The 14015-nt window shown below is 37.3% G+C and overlaps 1 protein-coding gene across 1 annotated transcript; it reads right to left on the bottom strand.

The window, feature by feature from the left end:
• Nucleotides 1-291: 291 nt before the first annotated feature.
• batf (basic leucine zipper transcription factor, ATF-like) lies at nt 292-9441 on the bottom strand. The gene is made up of 3 exons (XM_067418741.1): nt 9139-9441; nt 7002-7106; nt 292-1166 (listed from the first exon to the last, which is right to left on the bottom strand). The coding sequence occupies exons 1-3, from the start codon at nt 9202-9204 to the stop codon at nt 963-965; spliced, it is 375 nt and encodes a 124-aa protein (XP_067274842.1). The 5' UTR covers nt 9205-9441; the 3' UTR covers nt 292-962.
• Between the last annotated feature and the right edge of the window lie 4574 nt (nt 9442-14015).

Below are 14015 nucleotides of genomic sequence, written 5' to 3'. Positions count from 1 at the left end.
AGTGGAAAATGATATGGGAATAAATATTGACATACAAGAAAATAAATTAACAGTTTCTTGTTCGGATATAATAGCCAAATTTCAAAGCATGACAATTATCATTTATGGTAATTATGAGATTTTGTTTTAGCACTTGTAAAAATTCGAAACAGACGCATTTATAGGAGGACAAAACATAGGCTACTTTTTCTTTCTTAATATGTCATGCATGTACGTAACCATTCAAAATATTAGTTCTGCTTGATGAATTAAACAGGGGACATTATGTTCAAATTCATGAAATGTGTCTGTATAATTTACATTTATTCATTTCTTCACCTGATCACAGATGATCACAGATACAAATTTTCCCTCCTCCACATTTGAGATACATAGCACTGCAGTTTGTACAACTTTAGAAGATCCCAACGGGTTTAGAATAAAAATATTCAGCTAGAATTGTGTATAAAGTACATTCAGAATGTTGACCAATGAGTCATTATAGAAAAACATTCACATAATATCTGTGAACAGGATACACAATCAACATAATTTTCTTAGAATAAAGTCCAGTCATTTCTTTAACATTTCACAGAAATAGAATAAAATAAATGATCATATGAATCAGTAGACTGGCTTCTAATGAAATCTAAATTGAAAACATTCATCGTGTCATTGCCATGCACCTTTGCAAGTAGCCTACGTTTAACACATTTGCATTTTACAGACATGAGGTTTTGTTCAAGAAGCTGGGATTATTTAACTTTAGACAAAAATATAACTAAAACCGATAATAAAATATCATTGTGACAAAAATCGTATCATCTTGAGGCATTTGTTTTACTTCAGTGACACTCAGTAGATGGTTTTAGGATCTTTTCGATGCCCGCTGATGACTATGTAAGTGGTTTATGACTCAACCAAAGTTCATTGCCTGTCGCCCACAGGCGGAGCCCGTGCGGAACTCGTGCGCCCTCTGCCGGTCAGAACGGGTAGTGCGGCACGCTGATATGCTGGTGGAACGCGCCGTGGTGCGCGCCGTACAGCAGCTCCGTCGGCGCGCCGCTCAGGCCCGTGCACAGCGGCTCATGGTTGCTCAGAACCGTGGACAGATATTTGGCCTCTTCTGTGAGTCTCTTCACCTCTTTCCTGAGCGCTGCATTTTCCTTCTCCAGATTTTCACTCTCCTACAGCACAAAGAGAAAGCAAAAGACGTCGATAAAAGCTCCAGAGGTCATAGAGAAGGTTACACTGTACTTTTTCCTGAAGATTAAGGAAGTATACGTTCAACAGGACATGAATTTTGAGTTTCGTCCTCTAGAGGTCCTTAAAGTTACGAACACCGCAGAATTAGCACACACAATTACATATTAATCATATAGGATTACATTCATTTCTGACGCATTTGTGGGCTTTCCAGGTCAGTAACGAATCTTGGGTGTTGAGTATACAAGATTTTAGCCTGTACATTCGTAAAACCGTTAAAGGGATAGTTAGTTCAGCCAAAAAATTAATTAGCCAATGATTTAACTGGCTAATCCAAGCAGTGAATGGGAGCCCAAAATGTAAAGCCCGAAAAAAGTGCATCCATCCATTATAAAAGTAATCCATTCGGCTCCGGTGACCTTCCAGAAAGCGTAACGCCTCTCACAGTTCAAAACGATTATGCTACGTCTGTCCGTCAGTTACGATTTCTCTGTAAATTGAATACCAAAGGCAGTCTGGTGGAAGCTAGATATTTAACTTTATAATCAATGTGTTAAATGTTTATATTTTATCTTACAAAAGCGCATTGATTCACGTCAGAAGGCCTTTATTAACCCCCTGGAGTGAATTATTACTTTTATAGTGGGTGGATGAACTTTTTTAGGCTTAGAATTTGGGCTCCCTTTCCCTGCCATTATAAAGCTTGAATTAGCCAGGACTTTTTTTTTTAAAGATAACTCCAATTGTATTCGTCTGAAAGAAGAAAGTCATATACACATAGGATGACTTGAGGGTGAGTATCATCATGAGGTAATTTTCATTTCATTTTTTCCCCTTTAACCTAATGTTTAGCGTAGTATGTATAATATTAAGGCTATAAAATGCGTAAAAGTCAAGTCACTTTTGTTTGTATTGCACTTTTCACAATTGCATATTGCTTCAAAACAACCCTAAGGAAAACTCTCCCTACAGATGAGGAATAATCCAAGATTCAACGGCATTGACCTCTGACAGGCCCATATCTACATAAATGTCCTCAAAGGTAAAATTAAGCTGCACATCTAATAATAAAGGGCTAGAAATAGATTAGAGCGGATATGTTTGTTGGCCATTATTTTTAGTTACTCTAGGGGGTCATGATGGTTCCCGCTCAGCAACGTCACCGGCCTGTGATCTGCAGCTCGACTAGCCGCTCCGCTGCCTTCCAGTCACTCTAGGGTAAAACCCCTCTGACGATCGTCATTCAGCTTTATCTGCCCACGGCCTATAGCGATACCTTACCAGAAATGACAGCTGAACACTCCCCTCAACAACCCACGTTTCTCAGGCAGGCCTTAATAAAAAAACACACCATGAGAAGACACTACAGGAAACGTGTCATACGAAGGGAAATTTCAGCTTCCTGTTTATCAAGCATAGCCGTGAAGAGTGAAACCACATACTACACTGAACAGTGAGGCCACACAGTCACAGACAGAGTTGATGACTTTCCTCTGCATCATATTCAGCTGAATTTATTATTATTTCATAGCTTTAGATTACTATACTATATATATATATATATATATAATATAATCTTAACTTAATTATGGGCTGCTGTGGATATGAACACTGAGTGCTGCTTATATTAAAAACCTGAACAAAGGCATATTTAGTTGAGAATTAAAAATAATGGTTTTTCTCTGGTTTTGATGATAAAACACAAACAGAGGTGTACAATATATGCACACCTGCGTTGTCATTGTTAACGATACTATTAAAAATAGATTCCGTTAACTGAAATAAAGCGGAGATAAAATAAAAAGGAAATATTAGATGAAAACCTAAAAAAAAAGTTTAAGTACTAAAATTAATAAAACTACGGTAAATCTAAAAAAAGCTTTAAATATATATATATATATATATATATATATATATATATATATATATATATATATATATTTAAGGAAAATTGAAAATAATTAAAAATAATAGTAAATATTATAATAGTATATAAATAAAACTAAAATAACACTGATGCACACATTGCATACACAATTTTCATGCAGTTTTGCTTCAGCCGTGACCTTTACTCGATAAAAGTTTGAGGTGTTTACATATCAGGATATTAAGCATTAACGGTGTAAACACTTAAGTATTCATATCTGCTGATGTGTGACCTATATGTGCATTTCTCAAAAGCTGTGAAACCTCAAAAATCGAAATGATATGCGGTTCCTGGTAAATGGTATGTGCCTGTCGGGACAGCATCTCCTACTTTGCGTTTAATCGGTTGAGTTCAGGGGAACTCGCATGAGGTCAGTGTGTGTGTTTATCAGATAACTGATACTGAGAACTACAGCGGGGGCTGTCGGGACTGACAGCAGGTCAACTAGCTAATCAACCCACTCTCTTGCTGAGAAAACTGCTACTCAGTTCACTTTAATATCTGCATTTGTTTTGTGAATAAGACCAGATCTCATTCTAAAGCACAATCCCTTCAGTAGATTCCCACCAATCACTAGTGTATAGAAGATTATTTAAAGCTATAGTTCACTCAAAATGAAAATACAGGTTCTTGTTGTTCCAGACCTTTAACACTTTCTTTCTTCAGTGGAACTCAGAAAGAAACATTGAGGAATTGCATAGCTCTTTCCATGCAATTACCATGTCCGAATCCAAAAAAGCACTATAAAAAAGTGTGCATCATGTTAGGGCCAGTGCAAACCCTCTCTTGGCGTTAAAAACTTCCAGTAGTGAAAAATTTGCACTGAAAAGGCATGGACAGGGTTATTTTTGCTGCTGACCTTACTGCAAATGCATTTTAGGAGTTTCCCTTTCATAAAAATGTATGGTAGGAGAGTATTTAAAGCAACACTAGGTAACTTTCTTGTGCTCAGAATTGATTAAATTTATATAATGAGCAAGTACATCATGAATCCTTTTTCCAAACTGCGTTTTTGTGCTATCCAGAATCACAGCGCTGCAGAGTAGCACAGTCTGCATGACTTGTCATAGACATAAACAGAAAAAAGTAGCTCCAGCTGCAGTGTTCTTCCGCAAGAGGCAAGCAGTTTTTTTTATTAACCGCCAGAGCGCAAAAAGTTACCTAGTGTTGATTTAAATGAATCACCCATGGTGATTTACTAAGATTTGCACTAGTCAATTTACTGGTATTTTTGCTCAATTATTTACCGCCCAAAAAGCACATCCTAAACCACACGCTAAGTAGATTGTGTTGATCATTATGGAAATTATCCGGCTATGTTTGTGTTCTTTAATTTGCTCGTCGTCAGTAGATCATGCATTAAAATCCACTCCTATCTGCGCTCTCACGCTAATTTGTCCTGTTTATTAAATCCGGCCCTAGTCTTTTCAAAAGTTATGTCTGATTAAACAAAATCTTTTACTGAAGTTGTCGATACTATTGGTCCATATATTTTATACAAATTTGGCTGAGGGATGTGCGCCATTATGTTTAAAACATGCTATAATGCATCCCCTGTTAAAGAAACCCAGTCTAGACCCTTCTGTCCTGCAATATTTTAATCCTATTTCAACTTCCTTACATGGCAAAAATCCTAGAAAAGGTTGTATTTTGTCAGCTTTCATAATTTTTAGCAGATATAAATATCATGGATACGTTTCAGTGGGGAATCAGAATTGGTCAGTATGGAATCTGCCCTATTATATTTTATTACAAGTTGACCATGGAAACTGTGTTGGTCTTGTCTTGTTAAACCTTGGTGGGGTTTGACATGCTGGATCGTGTCCTTTTGTTAGAGCGCCTTAAGCAGTGTGTCGGGTAAATGGAGCAGCCTGATGTTGGTTCCGTTCCTACCTGGAGGGTATGATATTTGCAGTAAAGATTGGGACTCATTATACTGTAACCTATGGGGTACCTCAGGGCTCTATTTTAGGGCCGTTACTTCTTTCCCTTTACATGCTAGGCTTTATAATAAATTAATATGGCATTTCTTATCATAGTTATGGTGATGATATGCAGGTGTATGTTCTTTTTTAAAGCAGGAAGTAATGTGGCTGAAAATTCTCTGCTGGATTGCTTTGTGGAGGTGAAAAATTGGATGAAAAATATTTTTGGTTAAAAAAAGTATGTTCTGTTCGGCAGTAAGGAGTATGAGGCAGTTGTCAACCTGTACAGTATAAAAATTCATGGCAATAACGTTGGAGTAATTTTGGTATGCTTTTATAGCTTTATAAATACATAAATGATTGATCATATCCTCTCAGCCATATCATTTATATTTGTATTTTCATCTGCTCATTTCAAGCATAGCGTGCCTTGTATGATGTCTCACAGATCTCGTAACTAAACGTGACATGCAAAACGTGAATGTGGGGAAACGTGAATGAAGATATCTTGTTTTGTGTGTCACACAGGCGTGGAACGACATGAGCGAGAGTAAATGATGACTTTTGGAAGGACTGCCCTTTTAAATCGATCATAGAGTTTGGAGGATCTATTCTTGTAGTTGATGTATTGATGTAAAGATGATTATAACTGCACTTGGTCTGTCCTTTTGAGTCCTTGGACACCGTGTGCAGCTATCCGAGGAGAGAAAGGACATGAGTAATACCAGAGGGAAACACCCATATAACACACACTCACAGATGCTGAATGAAAGTGATAGAGGGTTTTGGCTTTGAGTAAGAGCCAAATGCAATCCAAACGGTTTGATGACTGTTAGACAGGCGTGTGCTCGAGTGAAGAGCACAGTCACGAAATGCACGGATGCAAAGCACCACAGTTCTGTAAGCAGACCTAGAATCATGCAGATTTGAGGATTGTTGTTGTTTTCTTGATAAATTACAGAGAATTTACTAGGTGCCGCTAGCTGAGCGGTTCACCCACGCGATGTAATTAATGCCAGAATCTGAAGCAAACAAGACCAGAGCCACAACAAGTGTGAAGCACGACAGAAGCCGTGACGCATCACCACATGGTCAGTAAAGCCTCATGTAAATACAGTCAGAGTCGATCAGCATCACGCCTGTAACACACCTGGACGCAATGATGCTGGACGCTTATTGGATTTGTCGTTATTGTTTGATTGATTGTTTTTTTTTATCAAAATCAATTTTTTTGTCTAGGTAAACCTTTTAAGGGTCTGTCTGCCCAGTTAAAGCCACAGCCAAACCAGGCTTTGAGCACGCAACATTTCTACAGACACTGCACTGGTTGCACAATGACTTCACATAATGCAGCGTCTGTGGTGTATCAGTCTTCTATTGGTCACATGTCTTTACGTGATATGAATTCGCAGGTCAGAGTTCACCAAACTTAACCTTCGGAACGCAGCAAAACTTCTTCTCCTGTGCTTGCATTTTCTGTCTCCTGCATTCGTATATGCACATGAATGGAAGTCATGTGTGACCGGTGGCAGCCCCCTTAACAGGGAACATCCCCAACGCTTTGACAAGTTTCTCAAAGTTATGAACAAACGTTCTTCCAGTCAATAGAATGTTAGTTCAAAGTTATCTGGTCTCTAATAATGTCCTCAAAATGTTATCGATATATCGTTCATTGAACGTTTTTCTGCAACATGTTTCAGAAAGTTAGGAACATTCAAAAGTAACAATTTCATAAGGTTTGCAAAATGGCATGTTCGCCTAGCATTCGCATTAACCAAGAGAAGAACCTTCAGAAACTTAGAATAGATTTTTGTTATCTGGGTGTATCTTCTGACTGATCAGAAGTCAAGATTTGCTGCACAAAAACAATGCATGATTGTTTGTTTTGTTGCAGAACTTTTTATACCTGTTAATGAGAACATGATTGTGTGTAAATGAAAGTTCCAGGTGTGTATGTTTCTCACCAGGTGCAGATTGTCAGCTTTCTGAGTCTGTCTCATTCGGCTCTTCTGCGCCGCGATCCGGTTCTTTTCTCTCCTCATGACCTTCCTTACGTCATCCGACGAACCCTAAAGGTCAGCACACAAGAGTTCATGTGTATGACAGCACAAAAACACCACTTTAAAGTCAATGTGAATGGTCTTTGCAACCCATTTTAGATTCTCTCAAATCAGGTCTTTCCGTCATGCCAGAATGGACCGGCACACGTTCTTAGGAAGCTTTTGACCAGGAGGCTGACAGTCCAGAGCATGTCCACGTATCCCAATGGTAAAGTTTTTTGCTGCATCTTTTATTATATTAATGTCAACTGGCATTACATTACTGTGAAGTACTTGAAGACAATCTTTAAAATAACATGCAACAATGAATTATGCAGTTTTTTCTCCATCAGTGTTATTTTAGTATTATTTATATTCTATTCTATTATTTATTAATGTTTAGAAGTAGCTTTTAAATTTAAAATTTTCCTTTTAGTTTTAGTAATTTTGTTATGTGCTTTTTTAAATACTCAGCTTTCAGTAATTTGGTTTATTTTTTGTTTAAATGTAACTTTTTCATCAAACATTTATATTTTAGTTTATTGTAGCTTTATTTCAATTACTGATTTTTTAATGGTTTTAAGTAACAATAGCGAAGACACGGTTCTGTTCTCCATTAAACATTATATATTATAATAGTTTTAAGAAAATGACTTTGTCATATATCCACCTCCATCTCTGCACTTTTATCACATGTTGTGGTAGACAGGTGACATTTTCAAAGACAGAGGCCAATCTTTTCCCACAACCCCTCTGAGCAATGACGTTCTTTACTGAACCCACAAGAATGACTTTTTCCATATGACAAATTCCCCAGAATAAGAGACCCTTGAGAAAAGTGTGTGTGTGTGTGTGTGTGTGTGTGTGTGTGTGTGTGTGTGTGTGTGTGTGTGTGTGTGTGTGTGTGTGCGCAATGTCTATGACTAGCTCAGTTCCTGGTGATTTCAGGATAGCATTTGCTGTAATCCAGATACAGCAATTCACAGCTGAGCTGCTTCATTATGAACGTGAAGCATTTAGCAGCAGTTTACAAAGCGTTAAAGTATTTGCAATGAATCAACTGGTGTTTTGGTTCTTTTTAGTAGATATACTGTATATGAAGTCAGTTCCAAGTGCATTTGCATACATGAGCCTTATAAACAAAACATGATTTGCACTGTTGCCGTGTCTAAATCATGTTCTCTCAGCGATAAACATCTATATCGGTAGGTCCATCGAGGTTGGAGAGGATGTAGTGGCCGTTGAAGTCATGTCCCCTCTGCCTGAATGGCCTCGTTTCATTTTAACGGCAGTTTCACAATCACTAACATTCTGTCAAACTCTCTCTCTCTCTCTCTCTCTCTCTCTCTCTCTCTCTCTCTCTCTCTCTCTCTCTCTCTCTCTCTCTCTGTCTCTCTCTCTCTCTCTCTCTCTCTCTCTCTCTGCATGATGCTGTGTGCAACAGTTGCTCAACATTAAAGCTGATTACCTTTATAAACGTTGACATAAAGCATTTCAGGCTTACAGTAGTATGTGTTTGGTCTGAAGGTTAAAATCACCACCAGCCTCATGACTTCCATTCAACAGAATCATAATCTTTCATACGGACATGTGCAAGTCTACAGAGAAACATACTTACTCTCTCACTCACTGACAGAACTGGAAATGCATGTAAAATAAGTGTCTAGGTATCAATCATAGTTTGAAACATCAAGTTTTGTACATGTTATATTCCATCTGGTTAGATGCATGTTGCATCATTTATTTCAACATTGACTAATGTAATTAAATTCAGTTTAACATTAAAAAATGTATACAGAAATAATTGATTTATCACTTTAATTTATATGTTTGTTATTATTCTTGTAATATAATTAAAATGTTGTTTTATATTATATTTTAACTTCAAAATATATACATTATTTATAAATTATTATATATTATATAATACATTTATGAAATGAATAATCTATTTATTTATATAATTTATCGTAATAATATTTTAAAATAAAAAGTAATGTTTTAAATGCATTTCCAGAAGGATGGTGAAGTGTGTGCACGGAGCGGATAAAGTCTCTCTTACCTGTTTATTGCCCGGTGAGGGGGATTTGGTGTAGCTGGTGTCGTTATTGTCAGAGCCCTGAGCCATGCCACTTCAGTCCCTGTGAAACCTTTGACCTCCTTCAGACTCTGTCTTCTGCCGTTGTCTTTCTCTCAGCTTGTTTATCTGTCTGTCTCAGGCTATGTGAGACTGCATGTGTTCAGAGATGTGAACTGATGGCGGTCCACTGGCGAATGAGTGAAGACTGCAGCACTCACACTCTTTCTTTCGTGCTCTGCTTCACTCCCTCTCTTTCTCTCGCCCTGCCTAATTAGCAACGTGTGATGTGGTCGTAGATAGAAAACCTCTACTGCACTAGACTGGAAGTCACATGGTTCCTGGAAACTTTGCATAAAGCCTCTTAGCAGAGCTGATGAACTGAGTTTGATGACAGAACTATCACGTCTTCTCCACGTGCATTGCTATTGGCCTCAGAAAGTATTTTGGAAACTTAAGCAACACTTGAAAAAAACAAGTATGGCATTGCATTAGATAAGAAAATATGGAAAAAAAAATGTTTTACATTAAAGAAAAATCAGCACATTAAGCATACTTTTCAAGTGAAAACAAGAGGTTTGTTGGGCTTTAAATGCTCATACATGGAAATGCTAAAAATGAAGATAAAACATAAAGTGTGACTAATGTGAAACATTAGTTGAACCGTAGAGTACTGACATTGAAAACACAAGATGATTAAAAATTATTTTTAATATTTTTTGGAGCCACTAAAATATCTTTTGAGAATCTATTTAACTCCCTCTAAGATGAATGTAACTCTATCTGAGTTGATTTAACATTGCCAAGTGTGCTATGTAGTAATCTGGCAGACAGCATCTCTACCGCCATTGAGATACAGAGAAGGACAGAGTGATGGGTCTCATTTCTAAACTCAGTGGTGTTTACTAAGTTAAGCATCAGTATTCCTATTGCTCATGCTGAGGTTTAGTGATTTGAGCCAAACCATAACACTAAGTGTTACTTCACTGCAAAACTCATGGACATGAATGATTTCTCATAAGCTGTGTGTGGTCTCGGAACACCCTAACAACCACACAGCAACATGTTAAAAACACTAGGGCTGCGTCCCAAATCGCATCCTCTCTTGAGTAGGTACTTATTTTGAAGCAATTACTTCACGACCGCTAAAAAAAAAGTGTAAAGTGAAGTATGAATGTAATCTGGACATACTACATTTGCTATGTTTTAATTATCATGTGACCTACCGGCGTCAGTTATGTCGCTTCACTGCCGTTCACAAATCCTCTCCCGTGGCCTCATGGGATAGTAAAGTGTCCATCGTATGCACTCTTCAGAATCTCGCCGGATATAGTAGGTCATCCTTTTTGCCTACTCTTTTATGCATACTGTGAATTCGGACATGCTTCTTTTGTCACTTACTGTTTTCGGCTGCTATATAGTAGGGAACTGTGTGATTTCGGATGCAGCCTAGCTCCAGCGTCATGGTGGCGGGCTTTACTTACTTGTTTTACTTACACCACTCAAGCTTTCCTCAGAAAGTGTATGAAAATATTTATTTTATTTAACTATATTTTAAAAATTGTATTATTTATTTTATTTTCAGCAACTCCATAGCTCTAGCATGGTAGCGTGGGTTTTTGTCATGTCTTGTTCTGTTTTGTATTGTTTTCATAGTTTTCATTCTCACCATTTGCTCTAGTTGATTATTATTTGTCATGGTTTCTCAGATCTCACCTGTTCCTTGTTCTGTTAATGATCTTCCTCTGTGTATTCAAGCCCTCTGTTTCTTTTGTTCATTGTCTTTTGCTAAAGGTTATATGGTACAGTGCTCCAATTCTATATCGTGTTCACACTTAATTCATTTGGTTCGTTTCATCCGAACCAAAAAAACATTTATTCCTGGTCTGCTTAGCATTCACATTGGCATTTAACACCGAACCTAAAGGCATAGAGATATGTTCACAACCTGATTGGTCAGCCTTATGATGTATTTTTCAAGACTGAACATCGAAAGAATGCTGTGTGCTATAAAAGCGCTTGTTGTATGTGCGTAGCCACATATGATGGTGTTTTGACCAGCTGAAAACTTGTGAAGAGCTTATAAAATGTGTAAAGGAGTCAAAACAGTAGCAGGAATCCCTCCGTCACACACACAGAAAGAGATCTGCCTGTACCTGTCTGTGGTGGCAACATTGGGATTATGACAAGTAAAAAATAGGCATAGACTTTGCTTGAGCATTGTCCTGTTTAGGACATGTGACATCATGTCCCATTTTTGGTGCGTTTACATCTCTTTGGTCCGTGTTCTGTTCATATTGTAGTCGAATCACACCAGAATTCGTTTGAAAAGTGGATCCAGACCCATTTTTTTTAGCGGTCTCGGCTTGTTTGGTGCGCAGCAGTGTTTGGATGACAGCGTTCACACTCATTCATTTGAACAGAGCAGCAATCGCACCAGTTTGTTTTTATCAAACCAAAAATGGCAAGTGTGAACACACCCTTAATCTGTACTTCTATACTTTAATCTGTAGCATACCCTCCCTTTTTCTTTCTGTACCGGTGTTTTGCCAAGTTATTATTCCCATTAGATTCTAGGTGTGGGGTAAGGATGAGGCAAGGATTCAAACTGGGCACAATACCAGCTCTTCTCACATATTTCCGATACTCTGACCTCCCCAGGAACGCAATTTCAACCTTCTGTAGTACCGGCACTTCTTATTTTTCACCTTCGAGCCCTTTTACGGTGTATGTGTAGTCTTGCTTCTGTTGTCACACATCTGGTTCTTGATCTTCTTTGGATTACGCTACATCCTTATCGTTACAGTCTTACACTGGCAAGCTCCAGTATATTACGGCCACGGCTCAATCAGCTCCTGAGCTTGTGATGCACTTGTAAGGACCCTGGTTCTTTACACATCGGGACAGGGATTACTTAATTTCCCGTGACATGACTACACACTGTGTTGAAAAATGTCACCGCTGGTGTTAATGAACAACAGCCAGGCCCGATATCTTTTTGATATTATTTGTTATGCTGTTTAAACACATTGTTCTGTAACATACCCTTACAACATTTCAGCCGAATATGAATTATAAATGTTAGCCAGATGTGTTCACTATCTGCCTAGCAGCGCGTGTTTCTGTTGACGTATAATAAACAAGCGGTTTATCTTTTCAAATCTTCTATCACGTGCCATTATATTTATTGAGTTGACTTGTGCGTTTTATGTTTTGTACTTCAGAAATGTGACGTAATTTCCAGTAAGGGAGCATTGTGAGCATCGATTCATTCATTCAAGAATCAGGATTTAGACAGCCCTTAAAATGTCCAACTATAGGTAGCTGATTGAGATGCACTCCTTCAGATTTTTTGTTTGTTGTTATTTTAATTTATTATTTTATTTCCATTTTATAATTTAATAATGTGTTTTGTAAATGTTTAATAATACTTTGGGCCCCACTTTATATTAGGTGGCCTTATGTACTTACATCAAAAAATAAGTACAATGTACTTACTGTGTTCAAATTGTATTGCAAAACACGTTTGCTGATATTGAGGTGGGATACGGGTAAAGTTAGGGACAGGTGTGGTGATAAGGGTCAGTTTAAGGGTAGGGTTAGGTGTAAGGGAAGTGCCAATTTGTAATTACAAATGTAACTACAGAAATTACAGATATAATTACATGCAGGCATTTTTTCAAATGTAAGTACAATGTAAAAACATGTATGTACACAATAAAAGTATGTGCATTGTATCAAATGACTAATTACAATGTTAGTACACTGTAAAAATTATTTAGAAAAAAGTTACCTGGTTGTCTTAAAATTTTGAGCTCATTGAAATTAAAATTTTGAGTTAATACAATGAACATTTTTTTGAGATTCGACAACATTTATTTAAATATTATTAAAAGATTTTGTAAGCATTTAGGTTGTGTGTGTTTTATTTCTGATGACACAGTGAAGCATGCCAAATTGTGCTATTTTCATGATTTATCACATTTTTTATATGGTTCAAATACAATGAAATTTTGAGTTTCTATTTATAAACAAATTTCCTTCATTGTATCAACTTTTTTAATTTCAATAAACTCAAAATTTTAAGGCAACCAGGTTACTTACTTTTTAAGTTAAACCAACAAAAACAGTGTACATAGTAGTTAAGGCCACTTAATATAAAGTGGGTCCATACTTTGCACTTGCTATTATATCATTCCTGTATTGCATTGCATAGGCAGTTAAGTAATCACTTTTGCTCTTCCAGTAATTCATTAAAAGAGACTGAATTTGAATTGACAGAGAAAGACAGGGTGAGAGAGAGAGAACGTGTGAGAGAGAGGGAGGGAGAGGTGCTTCCCCTTCTGATCTGGAGTATTTCTGCAGGTGCACACTCTATTACTTAAGCTCAAAAATTCCATCTGACTTCACCCTCCACATTACCATAAGATGAGCGCCGCCAGAATTTTTTAAGCAGCAGATTTTCATAAACTCTGATGATCTCCCACCAGAAGTCCGCTAGCAATCCAGTGGTGCCAAAAACAGCGCAGTTACTGTCAGTGATGCAAATGACGCCCAGTGCCAAGCAGTGAAAGCAGAGATCTGCACATTTAGAGCTTTCCCCAAAATGACACAGAAATGTAAACAAAACCAGCCTCAGGGTTTCTTGTTTTCCTCAGCGAAAGAAACTGTGTAAACTGCTGGAATTTCTGAGCTTTACCATTCATATATGCATACTGTACATTTTTTTGTTGGTTTAACTTAAAAAAGTAAGTAACCTGATTGCCTTAAAATTTTGAGTTTATTGAAATGAAAAATTTGAGTTGATACAATGAAGGAATTTGTTTAATAAATAGAAACTCAAAATATTTTTGTATCTGAAC

This window comes from Pseudorasbora parva, chromosome 15 (assembly GCF_024679245.1).
Source record: "Pseudorasbora parva isolate DD20220531a chromosome 15, ASM2467924v1, whole genome shotgun sequence".
NCBI lineage: Eukaryota > Metazoa > Chordata > Actinopteri > Cypriniformes > Gobionidae > Pseudorasbora > Pseudorasbora parva.
Note: the sequence above shows the minus strand (reverse complement) of the source record. Positions and strands in the feature narration are given on the sequence as shown.